General features: G+C 34.4%; 2 protein-coding genes across 3 annotated transcripts; one reads left to right on the top strand and one right to left on the bottom strand.

Annotated features, from left to right (window-relative positions):
* The first annotated feature begins 927 nt into the window (after positions 1 to 927).
* Positions 928 to 12992, top strand: LOC109001866 (acyltransferase-like protein At3g26840, chloroplastic). 2 transcript variants are annotated; one of them, XM_035694299.1, is made up of 14 exons: positions 928 to 1489; positions 2920 to 2971; positions 3993 to 4048; positions 4370 to 4528; positions 5573 to 5677; positions 6189 to 6295; positions 6803 to 6924; positions 8044 to 8152; positions 9232 to 9362; positions 9799 to 10168; positions 10736 to 10849; positions 11328 to 11413; positions 11535 to 11644; positions 12033 to 12202. In XM_035694299.1, exons 1-14 carry the CDS (start codon positions 1129 to 1131, stop codon positions 12059 to 12061), a joined length of 1911 nt encoding a protein of 636 aa, XP_035550192.1. In that variant the 5' UTR covers positions 928 to 1128; the 3' UTR covers positions 12062 to 12202. The 2 variants fall into 2 exon arrangements, with proteins under 2 accessions (XP_035550192.1, XP_018834891.1); XM_018979346.2 differs by lacking the exon at positions 12033 to 12202 and adding an exon at positions 12605 to 12992 and having other exon boundaries at positions 929 to 1489.
* Positions 12993 to 14126: 1134 nt separating this feature from the next.
* LOC109001867 lies at positions 14127 to 19544 on the bottom strand. Its single transcript, XM_018979351.2, has 6 exons — positions 19430 to 19544; positions 16800 to 18565; positions 16432 to 16683; positions 15987 to 16067; positions 15012 to 15653; positions 14127 to 14406 (listed from the first exon to the last, which is right to left on the bottom strand). The coding sequence occupies exons 2-6, from the start codon at positions 18093 to 18095 to the stop codon at positions 14353 to 14355; spliced, it is 2325 nt and encodes a 774-aa protein (XP_018834896.1). The 5' UTR covers positions 18096 to 18565; positions 19430 to 19544; the 3' UTR covers positions 14127 to 14352.
* Positions 19545 to 20940: the final 1396 nt, after the last annotated feature.

Below are 20940 nucleotides of genomic sequence, written 5' to 3' on the forward strand. Positions count from 1 at the left end.
TAGAGCATATTTCTAACAATATATGAAGAGCATATTTTCATTTTCAATTTCTAAATATATTTTTAGTTTCTTCGGAATGGATTTGACGGAAGGGTGGGTTTCTCGAATCTCGAACTGGTTTCTTTGAAGGCTTGAAGATGAAATGGAGGCTTGGCTTGAAGATGCAATGCGAACTGGTTTCTCTTTAGTATGCAGATGGAGGCTTGAAAACCAAATGGGTTTCTCTGGCTTTAAGATGAAATTTGAAGAGGAAATGGAGGCTTGGCTTGAAGATGCAGTATGAATTGATTTCTCTTTGATTGGCGGATGGAAAGCTAGAAGATTGGTTTCTCTGGCTTGAAAACAAAGCTTGAATACGAAATGAAAGTTTGAAGGCTTTATTTTTTAATTTCTAAAGGTGGACAACGCATGCCACGTCTAGTGGAAAGTAGGAGCGGGACGTCCGAGCAATGTGCGTAGCATTTTTCATATGGAAAATATGAATTTTTCATTAAAATTTAAAGATGAATTTGAGAGAATCGAATGTTAATACTTTTATGGGCAAACAATGGTTTTTTTAACAATTTTTTTTTTCTGGTTGTGCGATGAAAAGATACCGGACTTTTTTAGTTTTGTATATATTATATTAAGAGTATACGTTTACAAATAAATTATATAAAATAATCTATTACAGTTAATCATAAGATGTTATTCAAAATAATTACAGTCGGCTCGATTTACAAAACCGACGTGTTGTAATGTGTTTGTATGCATCACTATTTGTCGCAGTTTCCTCTCATTTTCTTTTTCGACAGAAAAGCCATATAAGATAAATATTTTTAATCGGAATAACAACTTTAATAAATAAATATTTTGTTGTAATTGTCAGACATCGCTTCTGAGTTTTCCCGTCGTCTCTCTTTCCTAATTTTGATTTTAGAATATACTCACAGACTCACAGTCACTGCTATGCTGTGCTATGCATCATATAATAATAATAATAATTGTCAGAGATCAATTTCGTTTTTATTGTCTCTCCTGGCTTTTAAATCACCGAGGACCGCCGGTTGAGTGCTCTGTGATTTGCAGAGTCCCCCGGCCAGCCATGACTATGTAGCTTCGCTTAGCTAATTAGCTACCTATCCATCCATGGCGGCCACCGGGACTTCTCTTTTTCACTCTAATTTATACCCGTTATTCCACCGGGACTCGACGTCCTTATCCCTCGGGAAGTTTATATCTACTCCGATTTCGATTTCGACTTGGCGACTCGCAGAGCAAGCGCCAAACCCTGCGACGAAGCTGAGGAGGTTGCAAAAGCGTGGAGAAGTTGAGGCGGTAGCTGCAGCGATGTATGAGGATCCGGTGGTGGGGCGTAAGAGCTTGAAGGAGTACTTAGAGCGGTCAAAGGACTTGATTATCAGATCGGACGGTGGACCGCCTAGGTGGTTCACGCCCTTGGAGTGCGGCCCTTCGTCGATTAATTCACCCCTGCTCCTCTTTTTGCCTGGTTCATCTTCTTACACTAATTGGTTTTCGTTATTTTTTACTTAATCCCCTAATTCACCTCTAGTTCCCTTCGGTTGCGACGTATTTTGAATTGAAGTTATATAATTATAAATATATTTTATAAAATTAAATTCATAATATACGATTTTATAAAAATAAAGTTATAAATTAACTTAATTTTATATAATATATTATATCTATTTTTTTTATAATATAATATATTACATTAAATCACATTAATTTATAAATTTATTTTTATAAAATATGTTCATTAAAGTATCATCGACTACAATATTTAAAAAGTTGATACATAGTATTAGAATGCGTCAATTTAAAGATATTTCATTGTAAATTATTGAAATTCTACATACTTTTTAAATGGAAAAAATGATCATACCTATTGTACTTTTTTTCATTTGCTAAGATTTTTTTTTACGCAAAATTTTCTTTTACAAAATTTTAACAAGACAATCCTAAAATATTTCAAAATACACAAGAATATTGTACATTTTTTCATTCGCCGTTGATTTTTTCCATCGAATTTTTCTTTGACAAGGTTTTAATAATACATGTTTTTTGTGTAAGGTTATCCAAGGGTGAGTGCTATAAATGTATACATGAATTTGATGGATGACCATTTAGTTTCCACCTCATATACCGACTCTTAGAATTCTCATTCATGTACCCACTCTTAAAATTTATAAATTTATTAATGTATCTCAATAATTCATGTATCATCATTTCATATCTCTTATCTTCTATACCTATAAAAATGTATCTTGAAGATTATTTGTATAACATAAGAAATTAAAAGAGTATGATTTGAGCTCCTGATGAGCTAAGTTTATAATTCTATCTTTTAATTCTCTTTAGCATTAGTACTGGTCTCAATAAACTTTTGGTTAAAATTTAATTAGAAAATCTATTTTTATAAATTTAGTTAGTCAATTTTAAACAATACCAAATAATAGATTTAATAAATCTATCACTATTATATTAAAATATTAATTTTTAACTTTTTATTGAATCCAGTATTAATACTCTACTTGTCTTTAGTTTTACATCGGATTTGAAATTGTAGTTAAAATACTTTTCATTTCGAAAATTGCATTTGAGCATTTTGAGCAAGGAGGTTACGGACGGACAAAAAGGGTTGAAACGAGTATATTGTCGCTTGTGACAGTCCCAAATAAAGAACTTTTTTTTACTAAATAAGGGATCGACGATATCTGGAACTCTTTTTCCTGAAAATTTATTGCCGTTAACTAACTTTATCTTCGATCACACCCATGAGAAATTTCTACTTTACATCTCCATTTTGATCAGTTAAACTTCCGTTTACATCTCGAAATCTTTTTTATGGTTATTATATGTTTTTCTGGTTGAAAATAGAACTGATTATATGCTATTTTTTGAGTGCGGACTTTTCAGGGATTATCGATTCTGGACTTGGACTTATTAAGCAACATCATCGACTTGGAAAGTATGTGTTCACTCATATTTGAATGCCACGAACAATTATTCAGCAAAAAATAAAAATTGAGCAAATAAGTATGCCACGGACAATTAGTACTGTCACTTTTTCTTTCCGTGTCTAAATTAGTGCAGCTATTTAAGTCATGGATACTTTGAAAGCAACTTTTCATGAAAGATTTTTCCTATATCTATGAAAAATAAAAAAAAAATCTTTTCATTAGATGATATTCAGTATTCCATATCATATGAAAAATATTCCCACATCTTATAAAAAATACTTTCACATCCTATGAAAAAAAAGCTATAGGTATGGAGTGTGAAAGTGAATAGTGGTTGATGAATAGAATTATTCAAAATAAAAACAAGAAAAAAAATATACATAAAAATTGTAAATAATTTGTAAACAGTCCAAATTATTAATTTTAAAATCACCTCTTAAATTACTAAAAATTGTAATTCACTTGCTCCATAAAAAATAAACACCCTTGACTAAAAACTTAGAAACCTAAAAAGTCATAAACAAGCAAAAAGCATTAAAAATGAAAATATTTAAAAAATATTCATACAAGTAAAAACAACAGAAAAATTAAAAATTAATTTGAAAAAACTAAAAATCTTAAAAATGAATACTTTTTATGAAATAAAAGTTAAGAAATAAAAAAATGAAAAAGCATAAAATATTTTTGTTGAGTTATATTTTTTGGTTTTTATAAAATTATTTTTCAAAACATATTTTTTAATTCCAATTAAACATAACATAGGTACAACGTTATGGGTAACCTATGTTATGTTGTTGTTGTTTTTTTTTTTTTCTTTTTTTTTTCTTTTTGATAATCTTTAGAGGTAGTGTTTCCTTTTAAAGGAAAAATGGAGTATATTGCAACCTTTTTATTAATTTAGAGTTCATTCTTGAAACTGATAGTTTGGGGTGATTGAAATTTTGTATAAGGAATTGATACAGAGTAATGATTTATATGAGGCCACCTAATTTTATTTTTTATTTTTTTTGTTATTTAACTTAAATGAAGGATTTTTGAGATATGGTGCTTGCACACTCCAGTTATGGATCGAACACCATTTACAGGTCCTTCTCTCTGTCTCACTTTCTTTGTTATTAACTACATTTTTCTAACATGCTTGCGAAGTATACTCGAAGTTATTGTAGCGTTGGTCATATATATTGTGTAGCATTAACTGTTGCTCTAGTTTTGGGCTTGAGATCACAATATATTAGAACTGACAAAGTTATCACGAAGCTATGGTTGAAGAATGAGATCAACTTTTCTCTTGTTTTATATCTTGCGAAAAATCTAGTAAACTGAAGAAAAAATAACTGCTTTTATCTTTCTTTTGTTTTTTCTTTTTTTGAGCGTGGAACTCATTACTCTAGATTTTCATTTTTTAGAGCTGGTGAAGCTGGTTGAAAGAACAATTAGGTCCCAGAATCACCTTTCACCCAATAGACCCATATATCTTGTTGGAGAATCATGCGGAGGATGCCTTGCTCTGGCCGTGGCAGCTTGTAGTCCTGATATTGATCTTGTGCTAATTTTGGCTAACCCAGGTAAATTTTGTTTTAAATCAACTGGAGTAATAGGTCAAGTTGATTGTATTAATCCAAGAGCTGTATAGTAGTAGTGTTTTTATGACAAAGCAAAATGTTAAAGAGTCTTCAAAGCAAGAGCAGTGATAGAGACACAGGGAGCAGTGCTCTTCAAAGTAAGAGCACTCTTTTCACTTTGTTGCACTGCTCATGCAGTGTTGAAAGCCACTGCTCAGCATAACAAACAACATGACTGAATCTATACTGTTTTATTTTTTATTTTTTTATTTTTTCACTTTTTAAATTTTATATGAATAAAAAGTAGTTATAAAATGATGAAAAAAGAGAAAAAAAGGGAAGTGAAAAGAAGTCATATAAAAAGATTCGGTATAAACTCGTTGTCATGCCGAGTAGCAGCACTTTTTTATTTATTTATTTATTTATTTTGCTCACTCTTCTTAGAGCATTCTCATTGGATTAGCTAAAAGCTAAATCCAATGAGAATTTAGCTATTAGGTCAGTAAATTGCTCACATTGAATTAGCTATATTCCAAATATTTGAAATATAGCTACAGTAATATCCAAACTAATTTTCAAATTTGGAACACACTATTCATTCATCAAATCCTTTTTATATTATTTCTTTCTCTCTCTTTTTAATATCAATTATTTCTCTCTCCATTTTAAATGATAATTGAAAAAATATAATTAGAATACAATTACTAATTAATATATAATATTATGAATAATAAAATATGATAAAATAAAATAAATTCATAATTAAAAAAATTAAAAAATTTTCAAAATTATTAATTACTCATTACTATATAATGAATAAATGGATAATCCAATTTGGAGATTTGATGTGAATAGTCAAAGTTAAATTTATCTTATATTATTTTATTATCATATAATGAAAAAATGGCTATTCCAATGTAGAAACTTATGTGAATGTAATAGCTAAATGCTAAATTCATCTTTCATTCATCAAAAATATACTTTAACTTTAGCTAATCCAATGAGAATGCTCTTCTTCTTAGTGCCTAAATGATGTTTTCTTTTCAGCTACATCGTTTAGTCACTCTCAACTACAATTGTTTATGACACTATTGGACATTATGCCTGACCTACTCCCTCGTGGCCTCCCTAACATGTTGAGACTGATGACAGGTTTGCTTTCCTCATTCTTCACGTTTCCATCTTTGTGATTCCTAGTTGCTTGAGACAGAGAAGCATTTCCATTGATGATTCTCTGCATCTCAATTTCTCATGTTAAGAGACAGATCTTTGCTAAGTTTTTTTGTTCCCCCCGTATTGCCTTATAAAACGGATGGGTGGAGAGGGCTCGATGACCTAAGGTGTAGACCTGTTGGACTAAAACTTTTTTTCCTCTTAAAATTGGAGAGCATGTATTAAAGGTTTCATTTAAATGTTAAAATGGACATCTTGGAATTAAAAGGAAAAAAAAAATCCAAATTCTTTTAACCCAGAAACTGATTTAGTGTCTCTCTTTTCGTTATCCCAAGCATGGCGAAAATGAACTATTTTCATATCAAGTTTACTCATCTAGTTGCATATTAAGTATCCATGCCTATGGTACTGATAAAAAAGTATGCATACCCATGGGTATAGATTTACATATATGCTCACTTGGCACTAGCAATTGTATAATGTCCATTAGGGGATCCTTTGAGAATGATGATGGACAGTCTGCTGGAGGGACTTTCTTTACAACAAACGGTTGGAGAGCTATCACAAGATCTTCTTGCAATTTCATCTTATCTCTCTGTAAGGCTCAACTTTAAAACATGAATAGGTCGGCAACATATGTATGTGTGTGTAAACTCCGAGGAGATGTCGTTCTATTAACTTTAATGGGGCGTCAACCATTTTCATATATGTTGGTTAAATTACTTATACACCAAAACATATCCAAATAAATTTATAAACAGGATAAATAGATGTTTTATAAATCTAGAACAAATTTGTGGAGCCAAATGGCTTACTTTTTAACTTGATCTTTAGTGTTGGATAGTTTTCTTTTCTAAAGAACATTTGAACTATCTCACTTTCTGATTTTTTTCCTTTTTCCTTTTTAATTTTCTTTTATAATGAGTCAAATTGTCCTGCTATCAATTTGGTATAACAAGCCACTCTATATGAGATTTTAAATATTGACGACTCTGGACTTCTGTTTGAGTTCATACAAAGAGAGTTGGCTAGTCCTTACTCTATCATGTTTGTCCTTGTGGAAATATTTTTCTCTTCATACATCTCTGATGATTAAATTCTCAGATTCTGCCTGATGTCTATCCAAGAGAAACACTTGGCTGGAAGCTGCAGATGCTTAAATCTGCTTCATCAGTTTCCAATTCCCGCCTCCATGCTGTAAAAGCTCAAACACTGATACTTTTGAGGTTCGTATCCTTTGCTGTAACCCAGCCCATTTCAATAGTTACCTGAACATCCAAGCTCTTGTTAACATTTGGCTTAAATTGGTTTGAACTGCTTACAAGACACAAAAGATTAAAAAAAAAAAAAACACTAAAAACTAAAACTGCCCCTTTTTTGTTATTTTGTAAAAGAACAACTACAAAAACAAACGTATTTAGCATTTCGTTTCTTTTGTAATAATTGGTCTACTTGCAGCCCCTTTTAATAGAATGATGTTAAAGCAATTAAACCAAGTTTTCTTCAGCTGAAAAACGCTAGGCACATTGATTTCAAAAGAGAAAACCTTATCCTCTAGGAGCTCATTGATGATTATAATCAGCTTCTTAAAATGACAATGAGTTTAATAATTCCTTGTAGATCTTTGCATTTCAGATCAATGTACTCTAGATGATAATATAACCTCCGCTTCCATCTGGAAAGTGGAAGCTAAAATGAGGCAAGGGAACCAAAGAACTACAGTATTCAAGTTTCATAAGATATGTAAGTTAAAAAGAGGCAAATGTACTTGCTATATTTTAATCTATATAAAACTAGGGATATGCTAATAAACTCAAGATAGTCTAATTTTGTGATACCCCATTCTAGTAAGTGACAAGGGTAGGTGGTGTATGGGATTCCTCATTGCTTTAAATGAGAAATTCTTGCTCTTTATAATGTTTTAATGAGGTTCCAATTATATCATTGACTAGTCATTTTTGAGTATAGGTCTTGCGGTTTGAGTCTTTTATTGAGGCATTACAAATTTCTGACTGGCCCAAATGGCAGCCTCTTTTTCCCACTACATGATACATAGCTCTGTATTTGGAACCTAGAGCTTATGCCCAACATTGGAAAAGGCAGAACGTTGGCCTAATCAAGAATGATGTGTGGGCCATATATCTTGTACAAATGGCATCTTCATTTTGAAACATTGGCTTTAAGCTTTCAAATGCTTTTTCCCAGTGAAAGTATGGTTATTCGTCTATAGTAAAGACATTATGAGCCATGGCGATGTTTGTTCTACATTCTTGTTGGGCTTCCCTTTCCTTATCTCGTGGTTCTTTCAAGAATGATTGTTCGAGTCCATTGTTTGACTTTTTTAGTGAGAGAGATCAGTTGCTACCTAGTCAAGATGAAGGTGAAAAGCTGCGTCGTGCACTGCCAAAATGTGAAATTCGTAAGTTCAATGAGAGTGGCCATTTCCTCTTCCTGGTATGAATCTCTCTCTCTCTCTCTCTCTCCCTCTATATATATATATAGATATATATATATCCCCTCTGCGTGTACGCGTTTGTACACGAAACCATGTGTCTGGTTTCATCTGCTTGCTGAAGCTCTGTCATTAACAGTGACTTGGTAATTACCGGTGTTCAGTTTCCATTACTTGTCTGGAAGTTCCATAATCCAAGGCCTGGCAGAAGAGTTCAACCAAAACAATAGCAGAGAGTTTATAATTAAGAAGGATAGAAATATATACCTATGGTGGTTTTGTTGTGAATTGTTGTACAAAAGTAAAAGTAATCACGATCAAGCACATGACGTATAATATACGTGATTCGGCAAATTGCCTACGTCTACACAGCTGTAGAAATCTTATTAATGAGAGGAGATTACAATCACTCAATCTCAACTCATACTCTCTAAGGCTTTTTGCTCTCTCATATAATATGCACTCACTAGACAATTGTTTTCTCTCAAAATATGCGTTCTTCGCTCGAGCGGCGTGTCGAGCACTCATCGAGCGAACAACATTGGCTCGAGAGGGTTGTCAAGCGAACACTAGGGTTTGTGTCTCGCTCGAACTCACGGGTTGAGTTTTGTTTGAGCCCATTGTCGCGTCAAGCAAACACTTTGTTTCTCGATTTTCAGGTCCAAAACCAATCTCCACATACACCCCAACAGGTTTCTGTGGCAGATATATATGTGTGTGTGAATTTAGTGTAAACTTAGAATGCTCTTCTTACAATATGAAACCAAAATGGAGCTCAAACACTTCCTGTACGAGTCTTAGATTCATATGCTGTTAAACATCAGAGAAAGAAAATTATTTCTTTCATCTTTTGAAAATTATATAATTATATATTTTTTTTGTCATATACCGAACTATCATGCATCAGCATTTGTATGAACTTGGCATAAAACTGCTTATTTTGAAACAGATTTTTTAGCAATATATTATGTGCTCCAATTACAGGTTTTGTCACAATTAGTTTATACAGTCCCTGAATTATATATATTCTTGGAGTTGTAGATATATCACACTTTGCTTGAATTTTTCACATATATGGCAGGAAGATAGTATTGATTTGGTAACTATCATCAAGGGTGCTGGTTTCTATCGTTGCGGAAAATACAAAGACTATGTTTCAGATTACATGCCACCAACCCCTACTGAGTTCAATAAAATATATGCTGAAAGCAGGTAGGTCCAAGAAATAAACACACATATACAGATTATTTCTGTGATAACATGTTCAAAAACCGAGGTGCCTGACCAGTCCATCCATGGTTTATATATGGCATGGGGGCATGCCGGTGTCAACCAAGTAAAATGGATTGTAGGATTTTGTCGACTAATAACATTAGAATTTAGAGCTTCTTCTAGGACCATATGCACACAAAACTAGATATGGTAGCTAATGTACCAGATGGATATGGCTGTTTCACCTTTTACGTTTCGTTTGAGACAGTAGGAGAAAGTTTTCAAGATCGACTCGATCCTGATACATACCCACAATGATCAAGGAGAATACTTGCAGCTGATCTGAAAGTCACCTTAGAGATCAATTTTCCAGACTTCTACAATTGACTCTATATCAAATTGCACACCACATTGATTGTTTTTATGATGTTCTCAGATGGATTAATGCCGTTATTAGCCCTGTGATGCTGTCAACTTTAGAGGATGGGAAGATTGTGAGGGGCCTTGCTGGAATACCTTCAGAGGGTCCTGTGTTGCTAGTAGGCTATCACATGTTACTAGGACTTGAAGTGGTTCCTTTGGTAACCAAGATTTATCTGGAAAGAAACATTCTTGTGCGGGGATTAGCACATCCAATGATGTTTATAAAGCATAAACAAGGAAGGTTACCTGATTTATCACAGTTTGACACATTACGAATGATGGGTGCAGTTCCTGTCTCAGGGATTAACTTCTACAAGCTTTTCTCTTCAAAATCTCATGTCCTGCTGTATCCAGGAGGCATGCGTGAGGCTCTCCACCGGAAGGTAACATTTTAATTTCTACTTTGATTTACTCCGTTTATATCTATGTACATACACACAATCACAATATGAATGTTTACTTCTATTTTGGTTGAATTAAAATCCAGTGTTTCAGTTTCAAACATAATAAGACTCTTCATCTATCCTTGGGCTGCAACTCAGACAAGGTGCCTGGGGTAGAGATTAAACCTTGCTCAACCACTGGAATAGCACTTCTTCCCTCAATAGCATACCTAGCCCCACCATGGGCCTGGTCATCATCTCTGCTTGGGTCTGCTGGGTTGGAACCAGCAGCATAAGAATGTTGAATATTATGTGTTAAACCTGACCTGTATCCTTTGCTCAGCCCCTCTGTGGTGGGGTCTAGTGTTCCCAATCAGGACTCAATCCAAGATAGGGAAAGCCTAACTTTCTAATTTATTGGTTTGGATCTGGTTGGTTTGCATCTACCAGTTCAAGCTGCAGTCCTAAAAGACATCTTTATCATTTTTGCATGCATTCTTTGTTTTCGTAATGTGATAAAACGCTAATTTAAATATTTCTAAATCCTTGATTTTTTGTACTTCCTAGGGTGAAGAATACAAGTTGATCTGGCCAGAACAGTCCGAGTTTGTCAGGATGGCGGCAAGATTTGGAGCCAAAATCATACCTTTTGGTGCTGTTGGAGAAGATGATATTAGTGAAGTAAGCTAAAAGCTTTAGTTTGTATCATCTCCTTTTAATCAATGATCAATTACATCCAGTGAAGTCTGATTTTTAGTCTGCTGCTAGCTGAATACATCTTGCATGAGTCTTCACCTGGCCAGGTTTAAAATTAAAACCTGGATCTATATGCACACACTTATTAATTTAAATTGTACATAACATGGATCCTTATCATTGTTCAGTAACTTTTAGTCTGTGTTATGTGGTGAGAACCATAAGTTGAAGTGTCGTAACAAAACGGTTCCTTGCCATAATTTTTTATGTTATGTATGGGGAACCTTGTTAGAAGTGTCCCAACTATGCTGAACGCAAGCAGAGATGGGAATATGTTTTAAGAACTATATACTTTATTGCTATTTGTTGTTGTGCCTAGCTTTTATTCAGATTGAAATTTTTGTCACTGGATTTGACTGGGCTGTGCTTTCTAATGTATAATTGGTTTCATGTTAATTGATAGCTGGCTTTTGACTACAATGACTTGATGAAGATTCCTTACTTTAAGGCTGAAATAAGAGAATTAACTAATGAGGCAGTGAAGTTAAGGTATATTAAGCTCTTCTTGTGTTGACTTCCATTACACATGTTCTTCACAAATACATAGTCTCAAGTTGAGTTTTCCCTTGCGTTATTCTTCCTTTAATATTACCGTCATCCTGTATTGTAGGACTAATGATTATGGGGAGGTGGCAAACCAAGATGTACACTTTCCAGGAATTCTACCAAAATTTCCTGGTCGGTTTTATTACTACTTCGGGAAACCCATTAAAACAGAAGGTATGGCCACTCAAATTGATAAAATACTAGTAAAGATAAGGTTTTATGATACTGTGGTGCATCTAATTGGGAATGATAGGCATCTCCTCATTGCATCAATCTTACAGATATCATAGGTTGGAAATTAACTTTAAATTCAGTCTGCGAATTAAGTTCATTCAAATCACTGAGCTGGCTAGAAGCAGCCTAAGAAGATTCATACTATATAGCAATCATCGAGTTATAATCATATCTTTACATGCCATTCTCTTCTAACATCTCTGCGATTTATCATGTGCTTATAGTCTATCATCACAATTGCATAACATGACACGTGTAAGGTTTTCTTAGAAATCACTACTACATCATACACTTACCCACGTGCAAATTAAGGTCGTTTGGTTTGCAGGTGTAAAGGGACGCATTGGGTACTTTTAAGTTCTGTAGTCAACCCCCCTTCTTCAAGTCCGCTGTATCTTCGCTATCTAAAAACAGTCCTTAATTAATTGTCTCTACGTACGTCCAGTGTGCATGCAACTGCAAAGGCCTTTAAAACTTTATGAAAAATTCCACTTAACATCCCCTACACTACACACTAATATATGATTTATCATTTTTATCATTTTATTTAAATATAGATATTTTACATATATGTATATTTAAATAAAATGACAAAAATGATAAATCACATATTGGTGTGTGGTATAAAGGATGATAAATAGCATTTCTTGCAGGTATGTGGTGTAGGGCTGTTGAATAGAATTTTTCATCTTTGCTATTCTAAATTAGAATAAATACGAAGTGATGAGATAAGATAAATCTTAAAAAAAAAATCTTGACAAGGATATATAATAATCAACTCAATTTTTTTTATTTGATTTTGTAGCATACTAGTTCTTGATGCAAATTTTTTTTTTCCTTTCCACCTTGGTAAGATACAGGTTGATTAATCTGTTTTTTTTTTTTTTTAAACTCCTGAAGGAAGGGGGCAGGAATTAAGAGACAGGGACAAGTCTCATGAATTATATTTACAAGTCAAGACCGAGATCCAAAGATGCATTGGTTATTTGAAGGAAAAAAGAGAAAATGATCCTTATAGAAATCTATTGTCTCGGTTAATTTACCAGACCACACATGGCTTTTCTGCTGAAGTTCCTGCATTTGAACTTTGAGTTTTTCGTAAGATATGAATTCCATCTTCACTTCCCCTCCCAACCAAAGATACACAATTACACATGAGCTTTTGCTGGTGGGCGCTATATAATGGCCAGGCATGATGACGTTGACAAGAATATTACTCTCCCAAAGGAAGGAGGAGTTTTAATTAAGGATGTTCGTAGATTGTGAGTAGGATGTGGATAGCCTGTGATATATTTATATATATATATATATATATATATTTATATATATAGAGAGGGAGTTAAACACAGCATATCAGTGGTTTATTTCTTGGTCATCACGTGTATACCTATCATGCATCACAAGTAAGGGTGGCAATATATGATATGATCCGTTAACTCAACACGAACACGATACGATAAAAGCGGGTTAGAGTTTAGCCTTAACGGATTCGGGTCAAAATAGATTGACTCATTAAGACACGATTGCTTAACGGATTGATAACAGGTCAACCCGTTTCGACCTGTTATGACCCATTAAGAAATTTAAAGTTATAATTATACTCTTATACCTAAAAATAAAATTCTTAGAATTTTAATTTTGATATTTTTATTGTTTTGATTGTAATTTTGACTTGTAGTTAGTTTTATATTTTTTATATAGATATTGTGATTTTAAAATTTATATAAAATTATGTTAAACTTAACTAGGTCAAATAAGTTTTGACCCGAACCGATCCGTTATGTTAATGGGTTGTATTAGGATTTGAAATTTTGACACGATAAGCTTAATAGATCGGGTTAAGATTGATCCATATAGTATAATATGTCTTAATACAACATGAATACGACTTATTAACACGATTTGATACTCGATTCACAAGTCTCAAATTAATTATTGGAGACTACGATTGAATGTAATAATGAAAAAAAATGATATTTTTATTTTAATAGAGTAATGCTAGATGCAATTGTGGAGTGAGCATACGCCGAGCAATCCTTTTTAAAAAAGTCTACTAATAAATTTTTTTTTTTTTACATAAATCTTATATTTATTTACTCTTTTTAAAAGAATTGTACGGTATTTAAACATTCTGCTGGAAATATTATTACTCAAATTTTCAAGAGGGCCATATCCTTTCTATTCGCTGCAGGTGAACGTATTTCAATTTATTCTTAAAAACAATTGGGTCATCATGATCCGAGGCACGTCGGGCAGCTAATAAAACACGGCCATGGGCCCTTTTCAACAAAACAAAACCCCAGCCCACATAACGAATACGATGCATGGACAACAACAAGCCCCCGTGGGCCGTGCTTAGCCAAACATGACATAACATAACACAGCAAGCCCACAGCACTGCTGATAATCGCGACAGTCAAAGTAAGTCAACCTGACCTCGGTTGAGTCAATGTGATTTTTGGGCGCATTAATAAATAGATATCGACAGTGATGCTGCCATATAATATTTAACCCATCAAATTATTTGGAATCTAATTCTTTACAGGTAAAGAAGTCAGGGTTAATGCAATTTTAAGGTGAGGTGAGGTGAGATATGTACAGAGCAAATCATCTTTGCTTTCGGAGAGAGGTTAATTAGAAATTTCACTTCAGTTGATTTCGAAGTATCTTGGATCTTCTGGGAAATGGTATTCCGCGCTCAACTGCCATAAGACAGCAAAAAAATCCAGGTTAGACATATTGACATATGACAAAGCTAAATTTCTGAGATATCAAAAAATAGGTTATTGGTGAGGCAGAGCCCCGCTCATATCCAAATTACCAAGAGTGGTTGATTCCATTGTTTTCAAAGAATTCGAAACTATACAGCATAACCATTGACTGGAGACTCATCTTTCGGCCAACGGAACTATATACTATATTGACGGTCTCTCTGTTACAGCAAACTAAAGCAAGAGGAAATGCAAAACGTGTTGTCCTTTATACGTTAAACCAACCACCAATTTACGATAGAAGTTGGAAGCATTAGCTTTCCCACTGATTTCAAATGTCGAGAAACAAATATATTGTATCCAAAAACAAGAACATTTCATACTACTATATTGAAATGTTTATAACATAAAAGACCAACATGGAGGAACAATCAACGAAGGAAAAAGCTTGAGCCATCATGGTATGCGAGAAGGATGATATTTACAATCAATCAATGCACTGCTAGCAAAAGCTAAACAACGAATCAAAAGAGGTCTGTCAAAAACTGGATTAACAAAAAGCACTCTTAAAACCATGCATGTTAAATTTCACATACCTTGCCCTCATCAGCATCTGAATGGCGTTGAGGGAACACAACCCTTAAGTCATTGTAAAGGTAGAACCTCCGCTCCCCTTCCACATGTTTATTTTGTGGTGCAGATAGAGGATCATATTTGCATTTCCGAACTGACTTAGAACATTTTGTGATGAAAGGGCAAATAAAACGGAGGTGAAGAGCATAGCGAAGTGCACCGGCACCAGCGGTATTATCATTGACCTTTGAACAACCATGTGATTTCCCGAGAGTTTCACAACATTTACCAGCACAGCTGTTGTCCTTCCCCTCAATCCTCTGGCATTGATCAGTGTCACACCCATGCTCAATAACAAAGGATGGACAACCTAGCCCTCCCATGTTGAGAAACTTCTTGGACAGCTCCCCTTTATCTGTTGAATCCACCCGTTTAGATTCTTCACTTCGATTAATTTCATTTTTTTGATCCACGGATCTCACTGTATGTACAGTGCCAACACCACCTGCACTCCTTACTTCCTCGCTAAACTGTATAGTACGGCTTTGCTGTGAGACTGGAACCCCCTTGTCTATAACTTTACTGTTTATATCTATATGCCCTTGCTTCAACTGTGCAGAATTTGGGCTGGATGAAGCTAGGGTGAGCTTCTGCCGCAAGAATGTCTACTTTCATGTAAAGAAAAGAAACTCATCAGAGACAGCGTGTTACATACAAGTATATGAAGACCCCGCTAAATATTCCACACCCCTTCCCTCAAAAAGAGGGTGGGGGGAAATGCCCATATGATCAGAAATTGGATTTGCACTTACAGTTATAATATGTAAGGGGAATATTAAATTTTACATCATCAATTGTCAGATTCTCTGGGGAGGAAATTAAACTTAATCGCAATCTCATGGGAGTTTTCAGGCTACTGCTAAAAACTGGTGTCAAAACAGAACAAAATATGTCACGGTGGTCATTCTATCTATACTCGGGATATAAGGTCATCTTACTTTGGTACCAGCTGGCATGTCAGTTAGATCATAGTTGCAAAGGAAAGTGTGAAGAGGTGTCTTCTCTGGATTGCTGAGAACCTGTGGAGATAAATTCAACTTAACATTAAACAGAAACCATTTCTTACATCATAAGATGTTAAAACCAACAGTATGTACTAAGACTTAGAAATCATCCCCAAAACTGAGAAAAAAATTAGTCTTTTATTTTTTGATAAGTTTTTTTGATAGGTAATTACAACATTTTTTTTTTTATAAATAACGTCACTGAGTTTATTAAAGAGCACAAGGGGTGCCACCCAAATATACAAAGAGGGCAACACAAGCATGCTATGCTGTATCCATCATGACAAAGTTTTCCAATTAAATAATCCAGTAGTTCAATGGTCATAAGGGTGGTACAAGATGAAGATGTAACAATCGGTTCAAGATAGAAGCCATGTACCAGCTGTATACGCCCTTTCATTGGAATGCGCAGGCGGCTCTTGACAGTTTGCGAATCATCATTGCCAAGGCCTCGTCTCAGTTTTTGGCCACTGCACTTCTTCAATGATGAACTTCCCGCAAGATCTATGGATGCATAATACAGCAAGTAGCAATCTCCATCCACACTGGATACTGAAAATGGAAGCTTCCTTGTCTGTGGTGAAAAATTCCCTCCAGTAATGCTTAGTACAGCTAGAAAGCCATCAATTGTCTATACAAATAAGATACCAACAGTAAGTGGCGGACTCCGATGTCCGTGGAGAATGACTTCCAAAAACTGGATTCATGGTATAAACAAAACTTACACAACATAAAATCATCGCTAACCTGACTGAGTTTTCCGGATAAGAACCGACCAGACAATAGAGACTCCTCAAATGAACCAATCAGGGACCTCCGAACAGGAAGTCCACTTAGACTTCTAATGAATCTTTTACATTGGAAGGTTGGAACTGACTCTTGGGAAAGAGGCCAACTTCGGTCAGCATTACTTTCCAAAGAAGATGGATGGAGTTCTTTTCGCAAAATATAAATTTCTTCAAATGATTTGCTGGCAATCCTATTATCCTCTGCATTACAGGCAAGGATAATGCCTCTGTCAGATCTTTCAAGTGATTGTCCTATATCTTTTAAGGTTAAATGACGGTCCTCCATCTTCTTTTTGATTGTCCTGCATCCTCCAGCAGTTTTCATTCTTTCAGCAAACTTTGGACCAAGAGGTGACAAAGAAAGTGAAGGTGAGTCGACCTTTAGGGGAGATATTGATATTGCCCCACTTTGAGACCTTGCCTTACTTGAATCTATGCAGTGATCAAGCCCAGGTGAAAATAAACAACTACTACAATCTGGCAGTTCTTTGTTTTCCAGCAAAGGGCCATCAGTGAATAACATTGATCCCTTTCTACCATTATCGGACTCTATATTCTTCTGTTCCAAGCAATTAGACAAGGACCAGGTTGGCAAGGTAACATGGTTTTGGCTACCAATATTTGCTTTCTTATTATCTTTCGCTAGAGAAATACTAGAATTATGGTTAAAGGTTGGTGAATTTGCCTTAATATTTCTGCACCCAATGTCTAGCGAATCAATGATAAATTGATCAGGGGAAAGCATACTGCTCAATGGTGACAACAATCGCTTCCTGGCTAGTGCACCAATGGACTCACTTTCATTGAGTGTGACATTATTCCCAGCAGAAGAATGAACATCAACAACTGAGACTCCCTTGAGTCCAGTTGGAGAACTTGTTCCACCTGATTCAAAACCCACGACCCTAGAAACAGGTTTCTGAATATTCCACCCACTTTTAGAAGTCGACCAATTACCTTTATCCACAGAACCAATTCTCATACCATGAATATTGGAAGTAACTTCCATTGCCCCTCTAAACTTAAATGAATCGTCATGAACCTTTGCAAGCTCCAAGCAGGTGTTTCTTTGGAAATCTATCCAAGAAGAGCATGGTGGATTCCCAGTAAATCGGCTCATACTTTCGCTGCGCATTCCCTCCATGACACAGGTGCTTGCATCAGTAAATCGAGGTGGGTTCTGCAAAAACGTACCCAACGGTGCTTCTTCAACTTCCCCGCCTGTTTCGCTTGAAGGAACTTGCGGCAAGCCCATCGGTAGTATTCGCAAAAACTAATGTGTATACTTTCTAAAAGATCTTAATGACTTGCTTTTCTAAGGTGCAATGTCAGTTTTCATTCACCCACACTACTTGTATGAATTCACCATTCTCCACCTAGTTTTCTAATCAACAAAGAACCTGTTATCTTAATCAGATGTACATGTGAACTTGTCACTCCAAATTTTTTTGAAAAAAGAAAAAGAAAAAAAAATGCTCCACAAATTCTGCTATATCACGAACCTCGGACCTACAGTATTGATTCTCAAATCTAGAGAGAAGCTGAATGCTATGTACCTACTACGGGCATCCACATTTCCAGCATTTTTACTCCCGCTCCCTTGGAAGGGTGCAAAGAGAGACCCAAGCACATTACAGATATCCAAAAATCACACGTAGCACAGACCTTCCAACCTCCACACCAGTACATATGGCTCATGGCCGCTTGAAGAATCAATGCATACACCTGAAACAAAAGACGGTAATCCAGATTTTAGTTAGGTGCCACATTCAATTCCGAATTTACATTTTTCGTGTATAAAACTAATCCATTTGGGCTCCAATTTTATACAGGTCTTTTTGGGGGGGGAGTGACAAATGAAATGCTTCCAATGATAGCCAATTCATGAAGTTAAAATTGACACGTAATTTATGGTATTCTATTGCAATAAATTGCAAGGGAAAAATAAGGCAGAGGAAGAGCCTGGCAAACAAAACAAGCTGCAAATCAACCAAATCTATCAAGATAGAAAATCCACAAGCCAACAGCAGAATAATTAATAACCCAGAAAACAATCAACGACGAATAACTGCGGCAAGAAGTCACAAGGGGTTACTTGTACGAAAGGCATTCAACACGAAGCCAAGACCCATAAGCTTCTGAGTCGTCATATACTAAAACTACAAGCAAACGTTGTTTCTTCGTTTCAGTTTTCTTTCTTTGTTTATTTTAAATTTTGCTGAAGAGAATAATCTATTTCAATTACCACAATTCCTCAAAAAACAACTAAATCAAGGCAGAATCAAACTAACCACAGCATTAGCCTAGCCTGGTCACCCAGATTATGGACTAAAAATAACCAAAATCAAACAACAAAGAAAATGGGTTGGTAGTCCATGGTTAGTTCGATTGAGAGACGAACAAACAAAGGCCTGTGATCAGAGACGAACCACGTAGCTAAATCATTAGAGGGATATCACATGGCAAAATAAATCCAATCCTCAGATAAAATAATGAGTAAAAGCAAAAGCAAAAGATAAAATCACAGACAATTTAGAAAAAGGGAAGGGAGTAGAGAGAAGGGTGTAGGAAATTCAGGAAAACGAATACCTTCTGTAAGGGTGAAGAAGGAAAGAGAAGAGGAGAAGCGAGGGGAAGAAGAGGAGAAACGAGGGCTTGGGTTTGTACTTGTAGAAGGAGGAAGGATTGGGCAATGGGCAGGGATGGGACACGTGTGCTTGCCAATTTGTGTTTATAAACCCAAAACAAAACTTTTCTTTTTCTTTTTCTTTTTTTTATGTAATTTTTTAATCATCATAAATTTTAAAAAATAAAAATAAAAAATTCACAATATCATTAAAAATAATTTTTTAATCATTAAAAAAAAAAAAGAGGTTTTGTGAAAAATGTTCGGTACCCATTTTCGGAATCTAAGCAAAGCATTTCTCATTTTCTAATTTTTCTTTATCAATGTATTGTCTGTGTGTATCTTAGATTCTTATGACAGTAATAATAAATTAAAAATTAAAAAAACAAATATATATATATATATATATAGAGAGAGAGAGAGAGAGACGCAGCGCATTTACATCAGTTTGGTTTGTTACTACTTCCACACCACACCTATTATGTAGAATTACAATTATATATATATATAAATAAATAAAATGGTTCAAAGCTTTTTCTATTTTAAAAAAAATTAATTAATTTTCAGAGCATTAAGAATTAGTTTAGTGCTGTAGGAAGAAATTTTCAAAACTTATGTTCAAAGTCTTTTATGAGTATGCATTACATTTGGTGGCAATTGTCATCTATGGGTGATAATATTTGACATAACCCAATAATTTAATACAAACACAATACGAAATTAGTAGATTTAGATTTGATGTTAATGGATTCGGGTCAAAATAAGTTGATATGTTTTTTTTTTTCTTATCACTAATCAATAAGTTTCAAAATAATAGGCAAAAACTCAAGTATACATGGAGTATACATGAAAGGTACCTGGCTATAATTTATAATTGAAAGAAGAAAGTCATGGACATTAAGTCCATTACAAGCAATAGCCCCCACCCAAGAAAATAATATTTTAAAAATGGATATTTTGATGCTTTGTAATTTTGGTGTTTTTATTATTTAGATTGTAATTTTGAACTTATGTAGTTAGTTTTATATTTTTTGGAGATATTTTGATTTTAGCTTTTATATGAAATTATGTTAATCAGGTCGAATTGATTATTTGGGTTAATTCAACCTATTTACATAAAACGGGTTAAAACAGATCGTATCGTGTCACTATATTTTTAATTAATTCATAACGGGTCAAAACTTGTCTTGTCATGTCAACCCATTATTTTAATAGATCATATTAGGATTTGAAAATCTGACTCATTAAACTTAACAGGTCGTGTTTGAGTTGACATCTATTGTATAATATACATGATCTGACACGACATGAATACGACTCGTTAACACGATTTACCACCCCTATCGCCATCTTAAGTCAAGTGGGGATGGATGTAATTTTACAAATAATAGAGATGGTGTCAAAAGAGAAGAGAATGATAGAGCCATTGAAAAATTGTACATATATTTTGTACCAAATTTTATTTTTATATTTT

The sequence above is a fragment of the Juglans regia genome, chromosome 10, assembly GCF_001411555.2.
Source record: "Juglans regia cultivar Chandler chromosome 10, Walnut 2.0, whole genome shotgun sequence".
Lineage (NCBI taxonomy): Eukaryota > Viridiplantae > Streptophyta > Magnoliopsida > Fagales > Juglandaceae > Juglans > Juglans regia.

What these genes read in the sequence shown, in the direction of transcription:
- LOC109001866 (XM_018979346.2), top strand. Translation starts at nt 1,129, where the DNA reads ATGGCGGCCACCGGGACTTCTCTTTTTCACTCTAATTTATACCCGTTA. An exon ending in GTGGCCATTTCCTCTTCCTG is followed by an intron (nt 8,153 to 9,231) that starts GTATGAATCTCT and finishes CATATATGGCAG; the next exon opens with GAAGATAGTATTGATTTGGT. An exon ending in GAGAAGATGATATTAGTGAA is followed by an intron (nt 10,850 to 11,327) that starts GTAAGCTAAAAG and finishes GTTAATTGATAG; the next exon opens with CTGGCTTTTGACTACAATGA.
- LOC109001867 (XM_018979351.2), bottom strand. Translation starts at nt 18,095, where the DNA reads ATGGGCTTGCCGCAAGTTCCTTCAAGCGAAACAGGCGGGGAAGTTGAA. An exon ending in TATCCGGAAAACTCAGTCAG is followed by an intron (nt 16,684 to 16,799) that starts GTTAGCGATGAT and finishes TTATTTGTATAG; the next exon opens with ACAATTGATGGCTTTCTAGC. An exon ending in CAGATGCTGATGAGGGCAAG is followed by an intron (nt 14,407 to 15,011) that starts GTATGTGAAATT and finishes GTCTTATGGCAG; the next exon opens with TTGAGCGCGGAATACCATTT.